General features: G+C 51.1%; 11 protein-coding genes across 11 annotated transcripts; 4 read left to right on the top strand and 7 right to left on the bottom strand.

The window, feature by feature from the left end:
- Nucleotides 1-1300: 1300 nt before the first annotated feature.
- BO83DRAFT_401702 (Fcf1-domain-containing protein) lies at nt 1301-4052 on the top strand (the record flags this gene model as incomplete). Its single annotated transcript, XM_025533479.1, has 6 exons — nt 1301-1336; nt 1397-1623; nt 1676-1841; nt 1902-1974; nt 2983-3567; nt 3619-4052. 6 exons carry the CDS (start codon nt 1301-1303, stop codon nt 4050-4052), a joined length of 1521 nt encoding a protein of 506 aa, XP_025384638.1.
- A 433-nt stretch (nt 4053-4485) lies between these two features.
- Nucleotides 4486-6206, bottom strand: abr1 (multicopper oxidase abr1; the record flags this gene model as incomplete). The annotated part of the gene is made up of 3 exons (XM_025533478.1): nt 4486-4626; nt 4742-5809; nt 5871-6206. The coding sequence occupies 3 exons, from the start codon at nt 6204-6206 to the stop codon at nt 4486-4488; spliced, it is 1545 nt and encodes a 514-aa protein (XP_025384637.1).
- Nucleotides 6207-6330: 124 nt separating this feature from the next.
- Nucleotides 6331-7643, bottom strand: BO83DRAFT_401700 (uncharacterized protein; the record flags this gene model as incomplete). Its single annotated transcript, XM_025533477.1, has 5 exons — nt 6331-6700; nt 6846-7097; nt 7272-7367; nt 7488-7575; nt 7598-7643. 5 exons carry the CDS (start codon nt 7641-7643, stop codon nt 6331-6333), a joined length of 852 nt encoding a protein of 283 aa, XP_025384636.1.
- Nucleotides 7644-7788: 145 nt separating this feature from the next.
- ayg1 (heptaketide hydrolyase ayg1) lies at nt 7789-9331 on the top strand (the record flags this gene model as incomplete). The annotated part of the gene is made up of 6 exons (XM_025527825.1): nt 7789-7881; nt 7968-8042; nt 8110-8849; nt 8906-9038; nt 9094-9167; nt 9226-9331. 6 exons carry the CDS (start codon nt 7789-7791, stop codon nt 9329-9331), a joined length of 1221 nt encoding a protein of 406 aa, XP_025384635.1.
- Nucleotides 9332-9620: 289 nt separating this feature from the next.
- BO83DRAFT_391874 (cell wall glycosyl hydrolase YteR) lies at nt 9621-11665 on the bottom strand (the record flags this gene model as incomplete). The annotated part of the gene is made up of 5 exons (XM_025532915.1): nt 9621-9725; nt 9873-9941; nt 10337-11016; nt 11117-11202; nt 11274-11665. The coding sequence occupies 5 exons, from the start codon at nt 11663-11665 to the stop codon at nt 9621-9623; spliced, it is 1332 nt and encodes a 443-aa protein (XP_025384634.1).
- A 712-nt stretch (nt 11666-12377) lies between these two features.
- BO83DRAFT_115765 (translation machinery-associated protein TMA46) lies at nt 12378-14182 on the bottom strand. Its single transcript, XM_025525970.1, has 4 exons — nt 13828-14182; nt 13745-13762; nt 13091-13641; nt 12378-13029 (listed from the first exon to the last, which is right to left on the bottom strand). The coding sequence occupies exons 1-4, from the start codon at nt 13885-13887 to the stop codon at nt 12600-12602; spliced, it is 1059 nt and encodes a 352-aa protein (XP_025384633.1). The 5' UTR covers nt 13888-14182; the 3' UTR covers nt 12378-12599.
- A 760-nt stretch (nt 14183-14942) lies between these two features.
- On the bottom strand, nt 14943-15877 carry wos2 (Hsp90 cochaperone SBA1; the record flags this gene model as incomplete). The annotated part of the gene is made up of 4 exons (XM_025528725.1): nt 15790-15877; nt 15272-15597; nt 15047-15211; nt 14943-14984 (listed from the first exon to the last, which is right to left on the bottom strand). Coding segments are annotated over exons 1-4 (564 nt in total), but the record flags the coding sequence as incomplete, so codon positions are not given.
- A 298-nt stretch (nt 15878-16175) lies between these two features.
- On the top strand, nt 16176-17686 carry BO83DRAFT_410695 (ESCRT-III subunit protein VPS24). Its single transcript, XM_025534238.1, has 2 exons — nt 16176-16546; nt 16608-17686. Exons 1-2 carry the CDS (start codon nt 16499-16501, stop codon nt 17244-17246), a joined length of 687 nt encoding a protein of 228 aa, XP_025384631.1. The 5' UTR covers nt 16176-16498; the 3' UTR covers nt 17247-17686.
- A 219-nt stretch (nt 17687-17905) lies between these two features.
- On the top strand, nt 17906-20519 carry BO83DRAFT_440100 (putative RNA annealing protein Yra1). The gene is made up of 6 exons (XM_025536226.1): nt 17906-18444; nt 18495-18524; nt 19547-19711; nt 19767-19837; nt 19894-20161; nt 20214-20519. Exons 1-6 carry the CDS (start codon nt 18229-18231, stop codon nt 20214-20216), a joined length of 753 nt encoding a protein of 250 aa, XP_025384630.1. The 5' UTR covers nt 17906-18228; the 3' UTR covers nt 20217-20519.
- Nucleotides 20520-20819: 300 nt separating this feature from the next.
- optD (small oligopeptide transporter, OPT family) lies at nt 20820-23574 on the bottom strand. Its single transcript, XM_025525969.1, has 2 exons — nt 23083-23574; nt 20820-23030 (listed from the first exon to the last, which is right to left on the bottom strand). Exons 1-2 carry the CDS (start codon nt 23252-23254, stop codon nt 20887-20889), a joined length of 2316 nt encoding a protein of 771 aa, XP_025384629.1. The 5' UTR covers nt 23255-23574; the 3' UTR covers nt 20820-20886.
- Nucleotides 23575-23895: 321 nt separating this feature from the next.
- On the bottom strand, nt 23896-24957 carry BO83DRAFT_320727 (uncharacterized protein; the record flags this gene model as incomplete). The annotated part of the gene is made up of 3 exons (XM_025527822.1): nt 23896-24099; nt 24160-24412; nt 24470-24957. The coding sequence occupies 3 exons, from the start codon at nt 24955-24957 to the stop codon at nt 23896-23898; spliced, it is 945 nt and encodes a 314-aa protein (XP_025384628.1).
- Between the last annotated feature and the right edge of the window lie 343 nt (nt 24958-25300).

Genomic DNA, 25300 nt, shown 5'->3' with positions numbered 1-25300 from the left:
AATATTGGGTGATGTGCAGTGGAACTTCGAATCACATCCCTCGACGTGCTGGGGACGGAACTACTGAGGTACGTGATATACTTGGGTACTTACGTGGATGCGAACACTGAAATAGTACGCAGAAGGACCGAAATAAGCAGGAAACATACTAAAAATCCTCCGTTAAGATGTGAAAATGGGAGGGCACATCCCAGGTGATGTCCTTGAACCTTGAACATAAACCGAAAGAGCCATCACTACATGTGCCGTAAGGCTGCCCATAATCGTTACCCTGATCTGAATTGCGCTCACCCTTCGCGAAATGCACAGGGTGGCGCTACATAGTACAATAAACATACGGTGGCGGTGTGAAAACCGCGGGTACTCAGGTTCACAGTACTAGTCCCACGGGTATTTCCAGACTGATAATATACATTGGTATCATGATGAGTGGGAACATCATCACCGTGTACACAACCAGAGACGTTTCCTTTGGAAAGGCCGGATACCCAAGATGGTCGCAGAATAAAGTACATTTATCGGCGATTTATTTGACACTTACAGGAGCTAACGATCTGAACGGTCGGTCACAGTCGGAGCTGGTGAGACAACAATTCTACGCACACCCGGTAAGAAAGTATACGGAGTATGGAGTCCAAAATAGCCCTTTCCACAGATGGACACGGCCTGTGCATGCAATGTGATGTGATTAAGTAGAAGCTGCGTGGTGACTGGTGTCCTTCGGGACTAGTGGGAGGTCCCGGGGCTTAGACATTGCGGGGTGGTCGAGGAGCTCGGACGGTGATGAGATTTTGCCTCTTCCTTGGATGTGATAAGAAAAGCGTCGGGAGACGCAGGCATTCGGCCCATGCTAATCCTGGCGGACTGAGAGTGACTGAAATTTATCACCCAACAAGATGCCTTGTGCATGGTAGGATTCAATCTGTGTCACGCTCGGAACAATGGCATTGTGGTTATCCAATATGAAATCGAATGCTCCTTAATTAGAGCCAGAGTGCAACTGTACACTTGGGCCTGTACGTTGCTTTCGATGATGCCAACGAGAATCCCAAGAAGCTCTAGATTTCCAGTATGACAGACGGGCATGCCGTGCAACGCGACAGGCGGTCACGGGTAGATCACATGATTACGGAGCTGCTTGGCTCTGGCTATCACGGCAAAATATCGGCCCGTGATCTGATTTTCCGCCTTCTCCAAAATCTTCTGGGTTCAACAATATCGATAGCAACGAATATCAATCCCATTCTCCGCTGCTTTACTTTTTCTCCCTGTTTAGCGGTCAAGGCCTATTGTCAACAAAATGGGTGTGCAAAAGAAGACTCGCAAGTTCGCGCAGGTATGATAACAAGGCTTTACAGTCGATGCGGAACGGAAACTGATCCTACTGAATCTATAGATGAAGCGCGCCATCAAGGCCCGCGATGAGCGACTGAAGAAGCCGGAAGCGAAGAAGGAGACGCCTAAGGAGGATCAGCTGACTCGCCAAGTCACCCAAGCCCCTTCGAACATGTTCTTTGCCGCAAACACTGCCCTTGGCCCTCCCTACCACGTGCTCGTCGATACCAACTTTGTTTCCCACGCTATCCGAGCGAAGCAGGATCTACTTACTTCGATGATGGACCTGTGAGTTGCACACAATATCTGGGCTTTGGACATCTGCTAAGACTGGCTACAGGCTATACGCGAAGTGTGTTCCGACCTTCTCAGACTGCACCATTGCGGAATTGGAAAAGTTGGGTGACAAGTACCGCCTCGCACTTCGGGTTGCCAAAGACCCTCGGTGGTCTAGGGTCAAGTGCTCTCACAAGGGTACCTATGCAGATGACTGTATCGTGGATCGGGTGAGTGGTTACTCAAACCCCTTCGTTTGGGGTACCACAGCGCGCTAACGGCTCTTGTAGGTGACGAAGCATAGAATTTACATTGTGGCGACCAACGATCAAGATTTGTGTCGCCGTCTGCGCAAGATTCCTGGTGTGCCCATCATGAAGGTTGCAAGGGGCAAATTCACCATCGAGAAGTTGCCCGATGCTTTGGATTAAGCCTTGGTTTTTTCGAATTGCTGAAAGAAATGGCAAAAGATAAGATGTGTTTGATACCACGCCATAGCATGACGTTTTACGAAGATATACCCAATTACCGCTTACAAGCGGACGCGGATTCAGTTCGTCTTCAGCCTACAAACGGGGCGCTCGTCTGGTCCCGCTGCGTCCGAGCAGGATCATCCTGTTTGATGCAGTACAAGTCAATGCGATGGCAACACTACCTGGCAGGCCGGCTCGAGTTGCACATTGGCTTGCGACGTGCATGCGCCTCGCCTCGGCTGGACTATCTCGATGACCAGATTGTCCCGACGACCGCCATAAGTCCATGCGCGCGGTGGACGTGACCAAGCGAGACAGGCGGAAGCCGGAAATTCGGAGAGCTTAGATAGCAGATAGATAGATGGTCAGTGTCGGCGGTCCTAGCCTGCATAATTGAAGCTAGAACCGAAGAACATCATAGTGCGCTTTATGATTTCCACGCTTACCCCGAAATACTAGCTATATTTCGTATCTATTCCCGAACAATAGATAGTTGTCCGGGTGATTCTGTACGCAATCAGGCCATGGCCACATCACCAATTACCCAGTTGCGTTGACATCTAAAGTAGTTAGAAGCATTCGACCAGAAGAGGAACGATTGATGGCTATGAAAGGCCCCAAAGTATGACTCAATGCCTCCTCCGCGTGCGGGGAACTGGTTCCAGAAACGCTTATCATCCCCTCAATCCCCGCCAACAACAACAACATCATCATCACCAAATCACTCAGTACTTACATACTCACAACCCAATCAATCCACAAAGACAGTACCAGCCACAGCATAATGACTGAAAAAGAAACCATCGTTGTAATAGGGTACGTCCCATCCCAATGCCAGTGTCACCCCTAAACCAAACCGAAAACCACTAACCACCCCACCCATTGCAACCAAACAGAGCCGGCATAATCGGCCTCTCCACAGCCCTCTACATCCAACAACACCTCTCCCCATCCCAACGCGTTCTCCTCGCAGCTCGGGACTTCCCCCACAGCACATCCCTCAACTACGCCTCACCCTGGGCAGGCGCCCACTATCGTCCGGTCCCCGGCTCCAACGCCCAACACACCCGAGAGGAAGCACAAGCCCGACGCACCTACGCGCACTTCAAGACACTCGCGGCCCAGGAACCGGGTGCGGGCGTCCAGTCCATCACTGGTATCGAGCACCTCGAGAACCCGCCGGCGGAGTACCTCGACGAGAAGAACATCCAGGCTTCGTATGGGCATCTGGATGGGTTTGAGTACTTACGGCCCGAGGAGGTGCCGGGGGATGTGAAGTGGGGAGTAAGGTATAAGACATTCGTGGTGAATTCGCCTGTGTATTGTTCGTGGTTGTTGCGGGAGTTTGTCTTGAGGGGTGGGGAGGTGAAGGAGTATACGTTTGTGGATTTGAGGGAGGGGTTTTATCTTGCGGAGAGAGTGAGGGCGTTGGTTAATTGTTCTGGGTTGGGGTTTGGGGATGAAAAGAGTTATATCATTCGGGGTGAGTGATGATGATGGTGAAAGTGATGGTAATGGCTGACTGGCTATTCAGGGCAAACGTGTCTGGTGAGGAATCCTTGCTCGGCGACTATCACTCGACAGAATAGCGATGGCTCGTGGTCCTTCTGTATCCCGCGCCCGTTGGGTGGTGGGACGATTATCGGGGGCACGAAGCAGCCGCATAATTGGGATCCTAACCCGTCGATGGAAACAAGGGCCCAGCTACTGGCGAATGCTGCCAAATGGTTTCCCTTCCAGGAGGGAAATAGAAGAGAGTTCGATGTTATCCGTGACATTGTTGGTCGTCGACCGGCACGAGAAGGGGGCATGAGAATTGAGGTGGAGAAGATGAACCAAGGTCAGGGGCTGATCGTTCATGCATACGGAGCCGGGGGTCGTGGATTCGAGTTGTCCTGGGGTGTGGCGGAGGATGTTTACGATTTGATGCGACAAGAAGAATTGCTAAAGGAAAAGGCCTCGCTATAAGGTCGTCCAATCGTGAGGTCCACCTTACTACAGAAACTTTTCGGCTATGGTGCTAGAGTAAGTATATTCGGCTTACGAAGCTATGTTTGGAATGCTGCATGACAGCTGCAACTTCAGTAAGAGGAAGATGATACAACTTTTCGTCTATTGTTCGTAACATTAATTATCACGGATTATGGTCGCCACGGACATTAAAGCATATCCAAACATCGGAAGGCTCATTCACACAGGTCAAGACTCCCGGTCGCCAGCGGGTCGCTTGAAGAGATGGTAAAATTCATGAGGCTCACATTGACAGAGTAAGGTGGCTTAAAGGCCAGCATTGTCAACAGGTTTAGATGTTGTGTGCGTGGCCATTGGGATCGTTCTGGGCTAAATCAGTAAGTTTTAGAGGACACAAACAGCACTCATACCTGATTCCGGGTCGGACTTTCTATGGCGAAGGAGCCAATGGGGCCCAATTGCTGGGCTGAGTGTTTCCGCAAATCTGGAGATGATCATCCGGTATGGTCATATTCTGCAGCTGGTCCGGCGCTTCGATAATGATCGCCATGAGGCGGATCTCGACGTGCCACTCAATGTGGCAGTGGAACATCCAGATGCGTAATTGACCGATCAACGTCAGTTTGGGGACACCAACTTGTAGGGAGGGAATACTTATCAGGATTCATTGCACGGAATCTAATTACGAAATGTCCCATGGGTTCCACCATGAGCGTATCTCGACGCATGGGAGTGGCAGAAACGTTGCGGTAGCCATCGAAGAAGCCACCGTACGGGTAAGTGCGCTGGAGCACCTGGAAATCATGACCGTGGAGATGCCACGGGTGGAGATTGTCATGGTGGTTGTTGAGAACGATCTCCACCACATCACCATAATTGACGACAAAAGGGTTCACATCTCCATAGAGTTCTGGGTCCAAGCAGGCCTCGGGGTCAGAATAGATGGCAGTATACAGCGTGGGCGAGTCGGGGGCATTATATGTCATGTTGTTAATGCTGTAGGCGGGCTTTCCATCTACTGTGGTTGGGTAGACGTCGAAGATGAATTGATGTTGTATGGGGTCGATCAGAGGAAGATTGTCTATCGGTGTTAAGGTCACATCGTCGAGGAAGTCCAGACTTGCATTATTGACATGAATTATAGGCGCAGGAGGCAAAGGAGCATCCTCGTTGTACATGAGCCATGCGGTGCCGTTGGGATTGTACCCTGGAGGTGGGCTCCTTCCCTCTTGAACGAACATTTCATCGATATCGAGACCGTCCCAGATCGCATAGTTCTTGCTAGTATCATTTTTGGTGGTGAGAAGGATGTCGACTCGTTGTCCAACGGCCATACGCAGATACTGGGGTGGAAGGAAATGCGGTTTCACTGCAATGCCATCCATACCAACAATGGTCATGTCGTGGTCGTCAATGACGAGCGCATGCCCGGGAAAATTGCCCATGCAGACAACGTGGATCAGGTAGGTCGTGCCGGGCTTAACGCTGATCTTGGTGTTATGCATGTCATTGAACAAAATCGCATCAGGTAGCGGCTCCTGACCTCCATAGGGGGCATGGTCTCCTGGAACTATGAATTGATCGAGCAAGATGGGTATCTGTACATGATACCAATCGGATAAGGTGAGAGTCATCTCCTCGTCATAGTGATACGGGGCAGGAACATTGTCGTGCACGATGATGGGTCCGCGCAAACCATCAGGATACTGACCCGGCTCGTGCGAGTGGTACCAATATGTACCGGTTTGGTTCATCTAGATCCATGGGTCAGAAGGCGCAGTTCAGGTACTGATCCAGCAAGCAGGGTCAGCTTACCGGAACAACGTAGCGCATGCGCTGATTGGGGTGGAGCTCGCATTGGGTGACCCCTGGGACACCGTCCATGTACCCATTGTAGTTCTGATGCAGACCATGCCAATGGATTCCGGTGGACTCGTTACCTAGCCCGTTGTACACGTCGACGATGAGATTATCGCCAACATCGACATCAATTTGGGGACAAGGCCAATGTCCGTTAATGCCGATCACAGGCCTCGCATACCCATCAGGTGCTGCAGTCACCCAAGTTATATTCCAATCCAGATACACATCTTTGCTCAATGCCTGTTGGACGAACCCGTACAGGCCGAGCGTTGTGAGGGTTCGGATCATTGCCGCGGCTTCGAGTATAGCATTCACCGGATGCGGGCGCAGACTGTTGGAGCAATTCCTGAAGGAAGGTCGAAAATAAGTATGTACAGAAAATTGCTCGGACTACTATATTATGGACAAAAAGTTAGATCAGCCCGCGGAGCAACAAGGAAAGCAACCCTTGGCGATATGGATGCCTCGTCGGTGTCGCCGCCACGGCATCAGATCCAAACAAACATTTCTCGCATGGCCGGACAGCAAGCCTACAAATGAGCCGATCCGATGCGAGTCGTGCTTTTAGTCGCCGCTCGGGAGAAATCATTCCAGCATAGACATAGAATGCGAGCATGTAACCTGTCCTTGCTTCAAGGGATGAGGAAGGAGAAGTAGGGAGTCGACTAGCTCCTCCTACATGCAGATACCTTCCCGGTTCAGTGATGCAAGATGCCCCGGCAAGAAAATTCCTGAGGTATTGGCACGCTTGTCTGGCTGTGGATAGCTGAATATATTGACGCCTAATGGCGGTTACTTCAGCTATGAAGGGGGTCACATCTCAAGGCACTGTGCGATAAATGTCCGCGCTATTGATGCAACGGGGCACTCCCTTCAACGTCGTTGTCTGTAGGCTAGCCCTTGGTGCCTTCCCTATAGCTTCCATACTTTGTGTTCCCCTTCTCGTGCCGATAAGGTTTTGGGAGTCTGCGGCCTGGGGATACATGGCCTCTTTTGGAAAAGCATATCTGCTTTGTCGAGACCGACGATAGCACGGCGCAGGGACCGAGACCTTGAACCAGCGAACAATGCTTCCTCATCCAGACCGCGGCAGCAGGCATTGGAATGCGCCTTCCGCCTTGGAATCGGGGGGATGCAAGGCATTCACTTGATGAGAAGACTACCGTGTTGGAATATGCCCTGTTCACCCAAAGGCAGTACATATTTGGGTCCACCAGGTGGCTACCACGATGTTCCCAACATCAAGCACTTACATGAAGTATTTCTAACTCTAGTTAAGCTGCAATGAGTACAACATGTACCCCAACCAATCACACCCATCCTCGGCAATCGACCGCTTCGATCTACTTCAACCGTACAGTAACACATACTTCAAGAAGTTTAGGCGCCCGAATTAGCGGTCTCTTCCCTTCCAAGTACATACTTTTGGTTGGTCTCGAACATGGATGCCTGGGAGTCGGAGCATGATCCGGTATAGCGGAAGGTCGTGAACATGGCACATTGCAGGCAAGGGAGTTTCAGCTACGGTTACCTAAAGCAAACTCTCATCCAAACCTCTGTCAGCGGAACAGCGTGTCAAGCCTTACCGATTGTCCGAGACCCGAGACAGACGGTGACGCCCCTTGATCCCTCAGCAGCTGTGGATTGGTCAGCCCCCCTGCGTTTGTAGCCCTAAGCACCCTCAATAGTTGGTTCTGATGTCACAAGATTCGGAGTAGAGTTCATGTGTACCCCAGTCGGCAGGTTTCGCCGTGAGGACCTTACATTGAATGAGCTACGTTTAAAAGGGTTCTTCAATGCTGTCTCCCTCCTGATCTGTACATCTTCACACCGTCTACTTAAGACTGGACGACACGAGAAAGCAAACACCATGGCTCCTTGGATCCTCGGCGAGAAGTTCAACACCGTTTACCCCCACAAGGGCTCTATCAAAGCTCTCTGGGAGACGAAGTGGAAGTTTGCGGTAAGTTTTGCTGGTGGTCGGCATCACCACCCCTTGCTCAGTGGTTGGCCAGCCGTCAGGCAGTCCTTATCTAACGTAGCATGCAGTGTGAGAAATCCGTCTACCCATTCCACGACGGTGCCATCGAAGACTTTCGACCTATCTTCCAGAAGCTTATTGATGTAGGTTATCATGATCTTGCCATGTGCCCCTTATTAGCGCAAGGGTAACATGCTCACTCTATGATAGGAAAACATCAACGATGCCTACACAGATGCCTACACACAGGCTTTCTTCCCGGTTGCCGAGGCCCTGGAGAATAAGGCCTCAGCTGCTTTGAACAACAACAATGTAGAGATGGCATCTGACCTGCTCCGGAGAGCTGCTGTGGTCTACCGCATCTCCCGCTTCCCATATGTCGATCCGACTAGAGAGGATATCAAAAAAGAGGCCTTCAACCGACAGAAGAAGGTGTATCTGAAGGCAGCTTCCTTTTGGAAGCCCACCATCCAGGAGGTCATCATCCCGCACAAGCATAAGTCGGCCACCGACGGTGCCTATGTTCCCCTCTTCGTTCGTGTCCCGGAACATGCGACGGCAGAGAACCCCGTCCCAGTTGTTGTGCTAATGACCGGCTTGGATGGTTACCGCCCTGACAACAGTCAACGCACCCATGAGATCATCAACCGGGGTTGGGCGACAGTTATCTGTGAGATCCCCGGTACCGCGGACTCGCCTGCCGACCCCAGCGACCCGGAGTCGGCGGACCGTCAATGGACCACCGTTCTCGACTACATGGCAACTCGTCCGGAGTTCGACATGTCCCGGGTTGCTGCCTGGGGTCTGAGTGCTGGTGGGTTCTACGCGATCCGGGCTGCACATACCCATCGTGATCGCTTCGTTGGAACCCTCGCCCACGGACCGGGGTGCCATTACTTCCTGGACCCCGAGTGGTTGAGCCGTGTCGATGACCACGAATATCCATTCTTGTGAGTACTGTGACCTCATCTGCCATTGCCAGAGACACTAATGGCACCTTCGATAGGCTCACTCCTGCCTGGGCTAAGAAGTACGGCTACTCCAACCCGGAGGATTTCAAGAAGCATGGCCAGAAGAAGTTCTCTCTTCTCGAGACAGGCATCTTGGATCAGCCTAGCTGCAGACTGTTGCTGCTCAATGTAAGACCTGTACACTCTCAAATTTCTAGATTGGATACTAACTCATGCCACGCAGGGTGTGGATGATGGCGTTACCCCCATTGAAGACTGCCTGATGCTCTTCAACCACGGAAGTCCCAAAGAGGGAAGGTCAGTCAGCTCAAACCAATTCTCTATATACCTAGTACCTAACCATCCCTTTCCACAGATTCTTCCACGGCCTCCCTCACATGGGATACCCTCACAGTCTGGTCCCGTCGTACAAGTGGTTCGAGGATGTTCTGCGCTCACCGCAGGAGCCTCTTAAGAACTGAAAAGGAGGGTTATTCCCAGTGCGTCGTACATATATTTATACTTGATATATATGTGAACGGCCAACTTCCGACTGAATGATCGACAATGAAAGTGATGACTGCAATGAGATGAGAACATGGGTGTCTCTTACTTGGTCTGCAAAATCTTTACATGTCGCTTTAGTAGTAAAACCATATTCTGACTATCTTTCTGCCTGTCTTTGTGATCGCAATGTCCTGACCAGAATTTGTTAAGTATTGGCAATATGACTTTTTGTACTCTGGTCCCCCAAGCCGTAAAAGAAGGTTCTCAAATCAGCTCAGGGCAGTAATTTAACTCCCTCTTAGAACTAAGAGTCATGGCCATCTGAGTGATAGTCAAGCTCTTTCCCCACCTCCCTCTCAATGACCCGATCTGAGACACGATTTAATAGTCACCAATTTAAGTTATCTCCAGACCCTGTTTTGCTTGATACTACGTAGCTTAAGTTTCCAAGACAGTTTCACTTTTCCAGCCCCCTTGCAGATATTATATGTTCCCATGTCTTTAGTAGTAACTTACGCTCAGACATGGTTTCAAACTCAATGGCTTCCCCTCTCTACTCTCTCTCGACTCCGCCTCTTCGTCTGTCTGGGTAGTACGGAGTATTAATACTGTACTTCTTCTAGATGAGAACAACACCAACTCAGAACTTTCCACAACTATCTATTTGTGGGATTGTTCCCATTGTTTACGTTGTCATTATTTATCGTGCATATTTCCCCACAAATAGTTTGATAAGATGACTGTGTGCTTTATCCCACCTCCGCTTTCAACTACCTAGCCAGCTAAGTAACAGCTAAGTATAATACCCCGTCTCGAACATCTCATGTTCCCAACTGGCCAAGATGAAAGATGACGTGCCGAAGAGATTGTTGTATTCGATGGGTCGGGTGGTATAGTACTTCAACAAAACCCCGTTAACATTCTCTCTCCCAAATCAAGGGGGGGGGGAAAGAACGGCCTGGAAGAAAGAAAATACATACCTCAAAAGTAGGATCATACAACCCACAATCCGCCACAGTGCCATTATACCCCAACGTACCATCCGCCTCCTCTTTCACGAACTCGCTCAGCAAATAATTGTAGCACTTATCCGCCGCATCCGTATACGCGACCCCATTCGGCGTCTCGCCCTGTAAATACCCCAACCTAGCACCTTTGAGCAATCCATACACGAACTGAGCTGATCCACTTGATTCAATGTAATTGCCCTCTTCCCCACCGTGCAACATAACCTGCCACCAGCATCCAGTTTCTTCATCGGCGTCGTTGATGATCGTGTTAGCGACATTCCAGTATTTCGTGTAGACGTCATCGCGCTGCGTCTCGTTCAGAATGGCGCTGTTTTTCCCAGACCGTTCGAGCAGGTCTACTAGCGTCATGAACCAATCGCCTAGGGCGCGGTTCCAGACGTAGGGACTCGCGCCGGTGGTGGGGTCGGCCCAGGAGGCGGTCTTGCTGGAGTCGTAGCCGTGGAAGAGGAGGCCGCTGGAGTCGTCGTGGCAGTGGTCTTTGAATAGGTCAAGGCTGAGAGTTAGGGAGTCCGTTAGGGTGGTGTTGGTGGGGTCGAAGTAGGTTTTCCACATCGAGATGAAGGAGCTCAGTGGGAAGAGGCCTTCCAGGACGCCCCAGTTCGGGTAAGGGTTGAAGTACCAGAAGGCGCCTGGATATAGTATTCATGATAGTGTTAGTATACTTTTTCGTTGTCCGTTTGGGGTGGGGTTTGTTGATATTTGTTTATGTGGGTGTGAGTGTTGTCTGACCTTCAGAGTCGCGGGTCCTTGCGTTAAAGGCATCGTGGAGGTTGTCGAGGGCTTGTTTGTAGGTATCGTTTGGGGCGCGGTCGTATCTAGAATTGCAAAGTGTTGGATTGGATTTTGGTTCTGCGGTCAGCTAGTAGTTGTGTGGGTGATGACTTACTGGTGATACATAACATCTCCTGACGCAAATATAGTCAGCGGAGCATTCACAATAAACGAGACATCCTGCACGGCTGGGAGGAGGCTTTCGGCGCCATCCAGGGCATAACTGTGCCAATCCACCTGACCGCAAGAATCGGCATCGTAGTACTCCTTCAGACGGGTAACGGTCGACTCGAATAGCGTGACCTGGGAGATATTTGGGTAGATATCATCTCCTGGTGTGAAGTCACCCAGAATGGCATCCCGGCGGGCAATGACGCTGTCTGTCATCCAGGCCGAGTATGGACGAGTGTCTGGATCACAGCTGATCCCCACCGCAGCGGCAGGCTGGGAATGCGACAGCAATCCCGTCAATAAGGCGGCGGTGAAGGGGAGAAAGGACTGGGTCATGGTGGCGCGGGGGTGGGAAACGAGGGGGGAGGGGGGATGTGGTACTGTTGAGCTGCCATCATCTTAACCTTATGTATTTAGTTGGGTTGAGGGGACTGAGATGCGCCATGAAGGAGAGGGACAGGACGCCGCGGACGAGGAGGGAATCGTAAGACCCACGGAGGGAGAGGACGGGGCGGCGTTCCTCGATAGTTCATTCGGGATGAAAGGGATGGTGGAGATTGCACGAGGAGATCGGTGAGCGTCAGTTGGGGAGATCGTGCACAACATTCATGAGTGAGACAGACAGCTCCTAGGCTTCCATGAAGTGGAATGTGAGCTGAGGGTCTCCGGCAGCAAGGTACAAGCCAGACCGTCGATTCAGCGTCAATGTGTTACAGAATAGTTGGGATCATTTGTTGCACTTTTCATTTGCGCCTTCAGGGCAATGCTGGCTCATTTCAACCAAAAATAGAAAAGAAACAAACGTTCTACGTACAGATCGGGCATAGCAAATCATATCATGAATCAGTTCATCCCCTGGATAACGAACCTCCAGACCCTGTCGATGTCTCTCAATCAATCAATCTGGTATCTTCTCTCCATTTGATTCCTCACTCCGCCCCAATCCATGCCTCTGTAGATTCAGTTCAGCTGGCACCGATCCAACGGTGGCTGAACCAGGAACCCAGGCGACACGACCAACCGTTCACGTTTAACCGCAAGAGCCATCCAACCCAAGTCGCGGACATCGATACCAGGCGATCTAGTTTGGTGTATCCTTGTCACAATTCAAAGAACCCAAAGAGAATCAGCATTGTATCTACCATCCATCAACCCGATTGGCATCCCAGGTCCGGACAACGGCTTGGGACACCGTTCCCAGTGTGGGGGAGGTCCGCAACCCCTTTCGCCCAAGTGCCTTTTGCGTCCTTGGGGATGTATCGCACAGAACTCAGCCGGCTCCTTCCTGTGCAATCGTCTCGTCGTTGGAAACCGGCACCGGCGCCCCATGCAGAGCTGCCAGGCGTTCCTCTTCCTTCCTCTCACGGATTTTCTCCGTCTCGCGCCGCAAAGCTTCCAGGTTCCACATGCCATCATCCTCTTCCTCGTCACTGCTCTCGTCGTCAGCACGCCAGTTGCCCTCTTCGAACAGTGTCCGTCCAGTGGTTTCCTTGGCCTTGCGGGCCTGCTCTTCAGCAGCCTTCTTGTCAAGACGCTCCTTCTTCCATTTGGCGAATGTCTCAGGCGTGACGGGCGTCAAGTTGCCACTCAGCTTGTGACGCTCACTTTCCAGCCAGTCTTCAAGGGTCAAAGTGTTGAGTGGCGACTTGTCCATGAGAGCCTTCTCGGCGGCCTTCTGTTCCTTCGTCTTCAGAACAAATCTGTAATCCATCAGCAACCGTAGCAAACATAAAAGAAAAACGCTCGACGAGCTGAACATACCCAGGGGGCAGACTGTGCTTGTACATGCACTTGTCACCTCCATTAGGACAAGTCCAGAACCAACCGTACTTCTGGTTCTCGACAGCCTCAATGAAGTACTTGCAGACCTTATCCGTAGTCGTGCGCGGGTTACCGTGCTTGCTGAGAATGACCTTGCGCAGCTTCTCCTCATCCCAGTCGTCAATCGTATCCTTCTTCTTGGCCTCTTCCTCGGCCGCCTTCACGTCTCGAGAATCGGTGTACAGATCCCTCTTAGCCGCCTTGCGCTCCACACTCGCGTCGTGACTGAACTTGCACTTTTTACCCTTCTCACAATTACCCTGCTTATAGAACACGCAAAGCACAGTTTTCGGATCCACACCGAAAGGAACCTTCTGAACCTGCACGGGCTTGAACAGTTCCAAGGCCTCCTTCTTGGCCTGCTCGGCGGCCTTCTTCTCAGCCTCTCTGCGGGCCTTCTCGGCTTCCTTCTTCTTCGCATCGGCGTTCTTGTTGGATGCCGCTTGAGCCTGTAGCTGAGCAATCTGTTTCTTGGCCGAACCACCCTTTTTCTGTACAGAGAAATACCGGTCAGTGGGCTTGTAATTTTCTCGAGGGTCGATGATGGATGGTGGAGGGAGTGGTCTGCGGGATCTAGAAGGGCTCGTTACGTACGTTCTTCATGCCAAAGGTCTGTACAAAATCGCAGATTAGCATTTATTCTAGGAAATATCGATCGATCAAGGAGCATTTCGAACCTTATCCTCGACCGTGGCCTTCTTCTTCTTAGGCTGGTCCTGCTGCTTCTTGGGAGGCATCTTGGCGGATTTGTGTAGATTTGCACTCCTCTAATATGTAAAAAGAAATGTAGTAAAAGAAAAATAAGATAGCGATAAAATTCTATGCCGGATATATAACTTTTGCGCGCCGATACGATGAGGGAAAGCCTCCCAGAGAAACCCAAAGTCGAGGGAGGGGGAAAAGAAAGGGAAGAAGAAAAGATGCGCCGCAAAAGGGAAGAAAACCGCAACGAAAAATCACCAAAGGAGGGGTCGACCTGACGTCCCGACGGGGTAGGTCAAGTAATATGACGACACCTCGGCTGTATTTTTGATGGGGAAGAAGGAGATGGGGGAAGTATTAAAGATTGTCTAGATGAGGAGGAAGAGGAGGAGAGAGAGATCAAACCGTGAGGAGGTGCAAGGTTTCCTCCACACTTTTCACGGTGTGGGTTTGCCAGTGTGGCGGAACAACTTCACATAATCGGCCTCTCCGCCAATCGAGTTGGATTCTCCTCCTTCCTATCTTCTCGCCTTCCCACCCAAACTCCTCACCAGACAGGTTCTTGTTCTTTGCGCTTTTTCTGTTCGCCAGAAGTGAACTTGCTTGTCTGGTTCGACTGCCGCTAATGTCTGGGCTTCAATCACGCGACAGATACGCACTGCAAACTACTTCATTACACTTGGTGGTGGTGTTCTACGCTGTCCGGTCGCAAGTCTCGTTCAACCGCCCGACTCTCGGATCTTCTCTACGCCTGGATCGCAGTCCAGGAATGGGCATTGTGAAAGAAATATTCTTGCTAGTCATCTCGTCATTTCAATACCAATGAAAGGAAATAGTTCAAAATTCCTTTTCCGTTTCCCTTCGCCTCTCGAGGCAGGCCACAAACCTGTCCAAGTGCGCCAGGTAGCTCCAAACCATGAACCGTGGTCATCGGCGGTATAGTATAGGTAAAAGAAAAGCTCAAAAGTTACAGCATTCGTCGCTCGCCGTTATTTGCTTTTTTTGATTACTTGCTTGCGTAGTAGTCGTTGCCTATCTCAGTAGAAGGGCATGGCATTTAAGAAACCTCCTGGATCTTAGAAGACTTGGCAGCCTCGGCCTCGCCCTCCTCCAGCTCGGGCATCTCCTCTTCCTGCTAGAAGTGTCAGTGATTTGACATCTTGTCAATTGGTTTAAGATTGGTAGACAACATACCTCTTCTTCCTCTCCAGGAACACCGGCATCACCGCCGAGACCGGCACCAAGCTTGGAGAAGTCAATGTTGGAGAGACCACCCTCGCCTCCAAGACCTTCGAAGCCTCCGAAGTTGTTTGCATAGTCGTCCTCGTTCACCTCGTCTTGCTCATCCTCATCAACCCACTGTCTCTTAGTCAGCTCTCTCTGTTCCTAGATCCATGAAAACTAGAACCAGTATCATACCTTGTCGAAGTTGGTCTTCAGGAAGTGGATCTTCTGGGTGGTCTTCAGCAGACGCGGCCAGTATTCTTCCTTGAGCTCCTTCTTGCGCAGCACCAGCTCGACCTCACGGTCACTGTGGTTGACCTTGCTGTTCTCGGGGTCGATCTCGGCAAACAGGTCGAGAGAGACGTGGTATTTTACGCCCTTCTTGGAGTTGCCTGTAAAAGTAACGTTGGTAGGCTTGATGTCGAGGGTTGCGTCAGAACGGGCAACATCAGCAGCCTTGATGCTAACATAGAGGTAGTTGCGCTCGGGGTCGCTATCCGAAGAGCGCTGAGCCCATGTGACTAGTAAACACCCTTGTTAGTACCTCATGCTCGCCGAGATGAATGTATACATGTAAATATAGGCAGGGCGATAATATGAGAGACAACAGGGCCATTGTATGGCATGATGCTTCCCAGTAGCCGGGAACCCCAGAAATGATGAAAATCCAGAGCGGGGAAGGAAATGAGGGACAGGAGGGGAAGTAAACTCACCTTCGGGGTGGACCTGAGGGAGTTCGGGCATTATGATGATAGATAGCGGATTGGATGGGTTTGTTTAGAAGTACAGAATGTAGCAACCTCGTCAGAAGCAAAAGAAGGGAGGTGATGGGGGAAGGGGATGATGTCGGGGGCTAGACGGATAGTGAAGTTGCAGCAGCAGGCGGTTGCTCTCAGCTGCTGATCGCCGGCGAGTCACTAGTAATGAATGCTAGAAAGTACTGGAACTCTCCCGCCGCCCGTTTGCTCTGTTTGCGGCCTCTGGGTGCCTGAGGCTTAATGCTGCCCAGCGACGTCACTGCCCCCGTCCATATCTTGCTGACTCAGCCGCCGAGTGGAACAGCCAGACATCCACTCCATCCATCCATCTTGGAGCCCAGGCACCGCAGCAGCCAGCAGCCATGCAATAGTCCACATCCTGGTTGGTGCGCCTCTTCTACACGTCCCCCCGCCATCTGGCTTCACCGGCGTTATTGCTTGATCGTCAGAAGGTCAACTACCACTCTCTTCACCGCATAATTGTGTGAGAAGACCTCTTACCACCTCGAATTCACACCCCGCCGTATTGCAAGGTCACTTCAGGTTCGACCGATTCAGCACCCTGACAACATCCCATCCGAGTATTCCCGCTTCAAGCCAAAGTAGACATTTTGCAGCTATAGATATCGATCTGTGAACCCGTATCATCCTCGCGCCAGTCAGCATGGAGACCCTCAAAGCAGTCTTTTTCGGGCCGGATCCTCAAACGCAGGCAAGTGCCTAACCTAATGAGCGACATGCCTGGCGTTGCTGACTGTTATTGCTGTCTCTAGATGAGGAAATGTAATCAGCTTATCCGCGCCAATACCCGACAGTTGGATCGGGACATCGCACAACTGAAGACTCTGGAAAGCAAGACACGACAGTACATCATGAATTCATCGAAGCGGGCCCAGCGCAATCCCTCCCAGGCCAAGCAGGCCAACATGGAGGCTAAGACATTTGCGCGAGAGCTTGTTCGCATTCGCAAGCAGTCCACCCGTTTACACACCAGTCGCGCCCAACTGCAGAGCGTTCAGATGCAGGTCAACGAGGCCTTTTCAGTTCGGAAGATTCAAGGCAGCTTGAAGAAGTCTACGGGCATCATGAAGGACGTCAACACATTGGTCCGGATGCCCGAGTTGAATGCCACGATGCGTCAGCTGTCGACGGAACTGGTGCGGGCTGGAATCATCGAGGAGATGGTCGATGATGCCATCCCGAACAACGAATTGCTGGAGGAAGAGGAAGAGGAAGCAGAGGAGGAGGTCGACAAGGTCCTGCAGGAGATCCTGCACGGCAAGCTGTCTCAGGTCGAAGGGGTTCAGCCCGAGAAGCCATTGGAAGAGGCTCCAGAACCGGAGGACGAGTTCGCGGATCAAGAAGCGACACTCGAGCAGATGCGGGGACGCCTCGAAGCCTTGAAGAGCTGAGGAACATTGAAGACGATTGCTTGCATCTGCGTCTTGGCTGATGTGACGAGAACAGTGGATTACAAGATGCCACTCAATACGGATTTCTTTCCTTTCATGTTGTGAACGGCGTTTGGGTAGGATGGCGGGCGTCTTTGGGATGATCGTAAGTACCGGTTGAGCTTATTTCGTCCTAATGTTGACTACGGGACTGGCCCTTTATTGGGAGCTTTGAGCGGATTGAGCTGTTTCTGTTGATATGAAGACTTTTTTCCGAGAATATCCCTGCTCGTAAATATACTTCATCATCTTTTCTTCCATGCAACTTCGGGTTCGACTGGGCTTTGATTGCTCTAATTGAGTTTTTGGGCAGCAGGGGCTCTTGGCGGCAGCGGAAGGTTACAGATAAGCGCGAGCTTATGAGTCTGGACTCATATGTTGGATTGAAATGAATATACGAGATTAGATTGCATAGCTGGATAGCGTTGTCACATTAGCTTGCAGTAAGTTGTAGATGAAGCCATGATCTGCTTGGGCACAGGCAAAGGGAGGCACTGTTGTTTGCAGTGTTGGCCCGATGGGCCCCAATGGGGATTAGCGCGATGGGCAGGTGGCTCAGCCTTTTTGGGAAGAAGATCCGGCTGACGAACTGAAAGGGAACTGAACCTCCCGCCTTTCCCTTTTGCTTATCTTCTCCATCCCTCTTCCGTTTCCCTTCCCTTTCATCTTCCATCCATCCATCCTATCCATTCCCAACATCTTCATCAACCCACCTTGCAGCTCTTATCTCCACCCGCTGCAATTCAACAGTCAACGCGACATTCTCGCTTCCTGCCCGTCGTCCAGGTTAATCTGCCAGCTTCTGGACACCGTTGCCTCCAGAAACAAGCCCGTCCCAGCGTCGCGATTCTCCGTGGCGCAACACCTGTAACACTCAACACTCGTGAAATCTCATCACCTACCGACACTCAACCCTACAAAGTCTCATACTCCACTTTTCACCATGTCTGCCAAGTTGGACAAGTCTCTCGATGAGATCCTCGTCAGCCGTCGCCAGGGCGCCCGCCGTCGCGCTCGTCGCTCGGCTCCCAAGGCTGCCAACACTTCTGTCCCGGTCGGAGGTGTGAAGAAGACCACCAAGGCTGCCAAGGCGCCCGGAAAGGCTGTCCAGAATGGACACCCGGTCTCTACGGAAAGCAAAATCATGGTCAGCGGCTTGGTGAGTATCCATTTTGCTCTAAATAGATGACCATTTACTAACGTTCCTAGCCTTCCGATGTGAACGAGGCCAATATCAAGGTATGTTGATCGAAAGGCCTTGGCCTTGGGTTTCTATCGCCATGTTTTCTTCTCGAAACCTTCGAGGCGCAACGGCTTTCGCGCGCGTTTCGATCCTTGCCACGTTATCTACATATATTCTTATATCACCGTCATGGATTCTTGGTCTTCAGCACAGGCAGCAAACTCAGATAACTTCGCATGCGGTAATTGCACGCTGGCACCCTGCGAGTCCGCCGAAGTTGGAGTTCTGCCGTAGTCTTGCGAAAGGCGTGTTAGCTCGGGCGGATCTTCCAGCCATCCGCCTTTGAAGCCACGCAGCAGACTGTGCCACAGATGGTTATTGAAACATACCATCTTTTGAAACCAATCCGATTGGCTACACCCGTACAAGTCCCACGTTTCGAGGCGTCGGGCATCAGCGAGCGCATCAGCCTACCAGCAGTGACCGACTAGTTCGGCAAGTGATCAACTGTCAAGCATTATGCTACCGGCGGTCGGTATGGGAAATGTTTCGAAATCGGGCAGGAAAGACTCATCTTCCCATATCACCTCCGTGAAATAAGTCATGTCATGTTTTCCCTATCATGGGCTGCTAGAGAGATTCTGGGGGAACAGAACCATGGATTTGCCGCACACGTAGCATTTGTGTTGTCTATCCCCGGGCAAAGGTTGTTGGCTACGCAGACCGTAGCTTCTGAAGGCCAGCCCTTTGTCTGGTTACGAGAAGTTCGATGACGACTGCTAAGTGGGTTAGTTTGGAAGGGGGACACATGATACAGTGAAGGCTATCGAGGGAGTTCATCGTCGTGGTTCTTGGGATAAATGCTAGCAGCTCTGTGCTCCGGATATGACTGTCTCGGTGTCCTGGAATGAACGGCCATCCACTGATTACTACTAACCGCCGCTGTGTGCTCGCTGGTGCTCTTTGGTATCGCGTTTGAAGCCGGTGTCACGCGTTCTTCGATGTTTTGGCTCTTCGGAATTCCTTGCGCCTTCTACAATCTGTTGGCTCGACATACTAATTTGGTCTCCTGGTATAGGAATATTTCACAAAGTCCGCAGGTCCTGTCAAGCGAGTTATGCTCACTTACAACCAAAACGGCACGAGCCGTGGTATCGCCTCGATCGTGTTCAGCAAGCCCGACACAGCTGCCAAGGCTGCTAAGGACTTGAATGGACTCCTCGTTGATGGCAGACCCATGAAGGTAGGTTTTTCCTTCACAATCACTTCTTTTACGTATGGACACTAACCAGTACTAGATCGAGGTCGTCGTCGACGCCTCCCACGCTCCTGAGGTCCCCGCCCCCAAGCCTCTGGGCGAGCGCGTTGCGTAAGTGTTTTCTACAGTTATCTGCTACTGGGGGGTCATGACTAACCGCGATGAAGGCAAACCAAACCCCAACCGAAGCCCGCTACCGCTACTAAGGCTGCTGCTGGTGCCAAGGGCCGCAAGGGCCGCGCTCGTCGCCCTAACGGCCGTGGCAACCGCCCTAAGCCGAAGACTGTGGAGGAGCTTGATGCTGAGATGGTTGACTACTTCTCCACCACCAACGAGAATGCTGGCCCTGCGGAGGGCAATGCCCAAGCAAACGGTGCTGCTCCCCAGCAGCCTGCCGCTAACGGCGGCGAAGACCTCGGAATGGCGGAGATCTCCGTAAGTTTTGTCAACGAGTCATTGTATGAAGCAGAGCTAATAAACTATCTAGTAAATTTCCCATCTAACATTTGACTCTACATGACGACGTGAGTCAATTGTATCGACTGCGAAGGGCCAGGCTTTGACTGGCCACTCGGCCAATCTTTACGCACTCTGGGTCTGCCGGTTGGATTCGAGTTTCAAGCTTTCGTTATTTCATCATTGCTCTTCGGATATGTCTTTTTAGTTCGCTCTGTTCTATTCTTTTCTTCATAATGTCGTCAGTGCTACTCGGATATCGTCGGTGGGATGGGGAAAGCCATGTATCTAATAAACTTGCTCAATTGAAAACCAGCAAGCACATGTTTCATTGTAGTAGTTGATTTCTATAGTCCATCGTTGTCATGGTTGTCGTAAAATTGTGTAAGTTGGAATCCTTCAAAGGATAGTAGATGAATGACCATCTGCTGTTCCATGGCATTGACATATAGAATTGAAAGCAACATTGTGCCAGTTGATGTTATTGTATCGTTTTTAACACATGTCGATGTCGACCGCAAGTAACAGTCCATCTCTATCACCTGATATTTCCCACATAAGTAATAACAAGGCAAACATGGAGAATTGACCATACCATAGTGATCACACAACAGTTAATAGTTCGATTCTTTTAATTACATACAAAACCCGTCCACCAACTATAAACCCAATCATAACAACCAAACAACCACCCACCACCCCCATCAACTCCAGGTCCCATTCGCGGGTCCAAAATACCCAACCTCCGGCATAGACTTATACGCCACGCCCTCCCCATCCGCAGTATTAACATAAACCGTATTGCCCCACCAATCGGGAAACACCGCGCCGGGATACGAAATACAAAAGAAGATGACGATACCACTAAGAGCAAGACCGGTATCGAGCGCAGCAGCCAGAATATAGTTGTATTTCTTCCACCAGGCGAAGAAGCGCTTCTTGATGAAGTGGTTGAAAGCGAAGTTCACAAGGGCCCAGCTGGAGTAATTGATACCTGTGGCGGGAGGGACGTTGTAAGTTCCGACGAAGATGAGGGGCCAGTTGATGTATTTCCAGAATTGGTTGCGGGTGTATTTGTAGAGGAGGTAGGTGATGAGAGGGGCGATGGCGCCGATCCAGAAGAAGTGGAGGAGGGAGGAGTAGATGCGGCCGACGGAGTAGAGACGACGGGGCCCGACGAGGCCCCAGATGACGGAGGAGGAGTAGACGGTTCGGCCGTTGGGACAGGTGAAGCCGTCGGATTGGTCGGAGGAGCAGATGTCTTGGATGTGGCCGAGCATCCAGATGGTGACGCCTGCTTGGGTGAGGGCGCCGAGGATGGTGGCGAGGCCTTGGGCCATGAAGAGGGTGCGAGGGGGGATTTTAAGGTAGTGGCCTAGTTTCATGTCCATGGCGAAGTAGACGCCTTGGCCGACGACGTCGGTGCTGAGGATTTTGAAGATCATGTTGGCGAGGGGTTTGCCTTCGAACATGTAGCCGCCGATGAATTCGGCGAGGACGTTGAGTTGGTTGGCGTCGACGTTGGTGATGCCTTGGATGATGCCGCAGGGGACCATGTAGATGGCGGGGATGATGAGGCCGAGGAAGACGCCGTAGACGGGGAGTTTGGTGTGATAGACTTCGACCATGACGATGGCGATGGCGGTGATGATGGCGATGATGGCGGCGTACCAGTACCAGGGGGTCTTTTTGTAGGATCGCATGAGACGGGCGTGGATGTCGAGCTTGTTTTTGCCTTTCAGGGCGGCCCAGACTTCTTTGCCGTGCCAGACGCCGATGTGGGTGAGGACGGCGGTGATGGAGGCGAAGGATAGGCCGTAGACGAATGCGTATGTTGCGGGTAGGTATGGGGGTGAGTATTTTCGGTAGGCGTCGACGTCTAGGGTGTTGTCGGCGCTGATGACACGGGCTGTGTCGTAGACTGTACCGGTGCGGTCGTAGACGTCGGCGGTCATCAGGGGGAGATAGGCTGTGAACCATGTGTTGGTGTAGTAGATTCCTGGAACTACGATCCAGAAGAACACGGCAAAACCGGCGAACACGTTGATGGCCGCCCAGGATGGTGACAGAAGGGGGTTCGTGTTGTAGGCAACCTGGCTCCAATCGAATGTGATAGGACTTAGTCCTAGGCCCGTCTGCATTCCGAATAATTGGTTCACGACCACATTGCGAGGAGCGATCCAACAGATCCATGTGAAGTAGGAAAGGGCAGTGAACATCAGCCCTGGGAAGAAATACCATACGAAACCACCTGCGGTGACGTAGAGGAAGAACCGCAGACGGGAAATCTTCCAGCCATTGGCGACGGTGTTTGCACGCGAATGAAGCGTCTCCAGCATGGCACAGTTCGAAAGGACCTGGGGCCAGATGATCCTTGCTGGTTCAACTAACCATGGTGCAGCCAGACCGGCCACTCCAAATCCCAGCAGCTGTGCGCAGAGAACCACAAGGACAGAGAAGCCAGCTGAGAGACCGAAATTGTAGAACCTGGCGCTCGATGCTTGGATGATATTGGTGGAATCTGCGCTTCCATAGCCGAAAGATACGTTGCTCATGATGACGATGAGAGCATGTTCTTTAATGTTGAAATGGCGATCTGGGTTGAGGGTGAACGATCCTAGACGTCCGAGGCTTATAGTCCACAAAGGCAAGACTTTGGCCAGGAAGACGCCGCACGGATAGGCAAGTAGCTCTGCTACCAACGACACGATATGAACCGACGGGTACCGAAGGGAGAAGAACTGATTGATCCCCGATCCAATGATGGTGAAAATAAACCCAAGCACCCACATGCGGAATGTGTTAACGGGCAGGCCTGGGTCGTCCGTCTCAGGGACGACGGCGCGTACTAGGCGTGTCACCCATTAGATGGGTCAGTGTGTATGTGAAAGGCCGCATACCTTCAGGGAATGGCGAATGTTCTGATTCATAGTCAAAATCATTTGGCTCCTTCTCTTGTTCAGAAAGGTCAAGTTCCGTTTGTATTTCTTCGAAGCCGCCTTGTTGCACCTCGACGTCCGCGCTGACTTGCGGGGATTTGAACGATTTCTCATTCAGCTCTTTGGAAGCCATCTCCGCAGTAGTCAGCTGTCAATATGACCCTGAAGCCGAGTAGATGAAGGCGGGATACCGCCGACATCGCAGGAGGACATAACCCCTCCTTTTAAGAGCAGGCCGATCAAGAGAAAGCTTGAGTTCTTATCGCCACGCGTGGTGTCTTGCAGAACCTGAGCGTCGTTAGCGTCTGGGCAGGTGTAAGAAAGCCGATAAGAAGCATGTCGGTTGTGTCTATCTTGATAACGGCCGAGATACCCTGCAATCAACCCCCCGAAGTGCGGAGAAGCTGGCCTCGTGAATTGTCATGTTACACAGCTGATGCGATCTCTGACGAAGCCCGAGGCATCTTCAGAATCTGCGATTCGTGGGATACGATGAGTTTTTGTCACTCCAGTTAGTTGACTCTTCTTGGGAATTGTTTTTGCTTTGCCACATTCCGAGTGAATTGAGAGTCAATGGTTTTGATAAGGCGTGCATCCTTCCGATTGGGAAACGAAGACCGATAGCGTTATCGCAGGTGCGATGCCAAGTTTGGCGGGGGCGAAACCGCGATAGTGTTAATGCAAGGACGGCTCGCATTCTAAAGCCTAGATTACACTTGTGCGTGATGCACTTTCTGTGGACTGTGGGACGTCAGTGGGACCAATGTTCCAGCCCTATCTCGACGATAAATCTTTCTGCTTATTGGCGGTCTTTCCGACTGGCTGGCTGCAGTAGTAGCGAAGGAAGAGCTCGATAGGGTGATGTTCAAGTCCATCAAACTCTAGCACTTTCGTGTACTGGATGACAACCCGTTTTCCATTATGGTGTGCTTGCAGAATCCGTCCTTGCTCTCTATTCAGGTAAGATATAGCCAGAATCTAAAGTTTTGTCAGATGTGTGTCCAGATTGATTAGAAAGGGGCTTGTGAATGAACTTACTGGCATGATCGAATGCCGTCTGTAACAGTCCAGCCCTATGCGAACAGCCATAACTCTCATAATGGCCTTCACTTCGGCTACTGTGAGCCCCTTCGTCTTATCGACTTGAATATTCTGACGGATATCGCATACAGCATGGGGTACTTCATGTTCCAGGTCTTCTAGAATGCGCAGTATTTGCCAGCTCTCGGTAGAAAGCTTTTCGACTAGTTCGAGGCCTGGTTGCTGCTTCCACTTGCCCTTACTAGTGGCTCTTCACTCGGTATGTTAGTTACGCAAATGGATATATGGGTGGCCTGTATCAACTTACCCACACTCGCGGAGAGTTGTCAGGTTATCCAAGCAGAAACCTTTGCGTACGGAGGTTGCATATTTTTCTCGGAAGAGATCAAGGATGAGTGGGCACTGAGTGGCTGTGCTTGAGGGTGTGTTGCCACGTCCTGCATAGCCTAAGCTACCTCCATTTGAGGTATTCTTGCATAGCTGCTTCGAGAGGCATGTCCGTATAGTGTCAGTCGATAATGGGGAGAAAAAGCACGGTTTGAATTTGACCATGTCTTTGCTGTTCAGGTTGACTTCAGATGCGTCGATCTTCAGCTTCAGTAATTGCCATGACTTTAGATATCCAGCTGAGTATTCCTCGATCCCAGCATGGGTTGCGATGATCTTGTCCTGTATCCTCTGGCGTTTCACTTCTTGTGAGAGGTGAAAACGGAACACCGGCATCTTGTTGTCGCTAGTCAGTTTGTGGAGGGAGAGGTTGAGGCTCTCAAGTGGAGAATGAGTTCTTTGATGCATATTGTAGGGAGCTGAGATGAACGAATCAAGTGTTATAATGATTTGGATAGGTTATTAGTACACAATTGAATCTAGACTTGCGAGTTGTGAGAAGTCGAAGTGGACGAATGAAGTGGTATGATGTATGTCACTTGTCCTCTGGTGAAGCTGTCACTACGCCACTATTACAATAAACACGATGTCAGTTCTTCAGATCCTAAGTGCAATCATAAGCGTTGGATCATAGCAGCCCTTGGTTGCCTTTGATACCCTCATCTGAAAGGAGTATAGGAATCGCTGCCACGATAGTGGAATATCTCATAATCTAAATCTAGTAGCATATTTCCCCTGAGCAGGGTTAGAC

This window comes from Aspergillus eucalypticola (assembly GCF_003184535.1).
Source record: "Aspergillus eucalypticola CBS 122712 chromosome Unknown BO83scaffold_26, whole genome shotgun sequence".
NCBI classification, from domain to species: Eukaryota; Fungi; Ascomycota; class Eurotiomycetes; order Eurotiales; family Aspergillaceae; genus Aspergillus; species Aspergillus eucalypticola.
The sequence above is the reverse complement of the archived record's forward strand: the minus strand, read 5'-3'. Positions and strand labels throughout refer to the sequence as shown.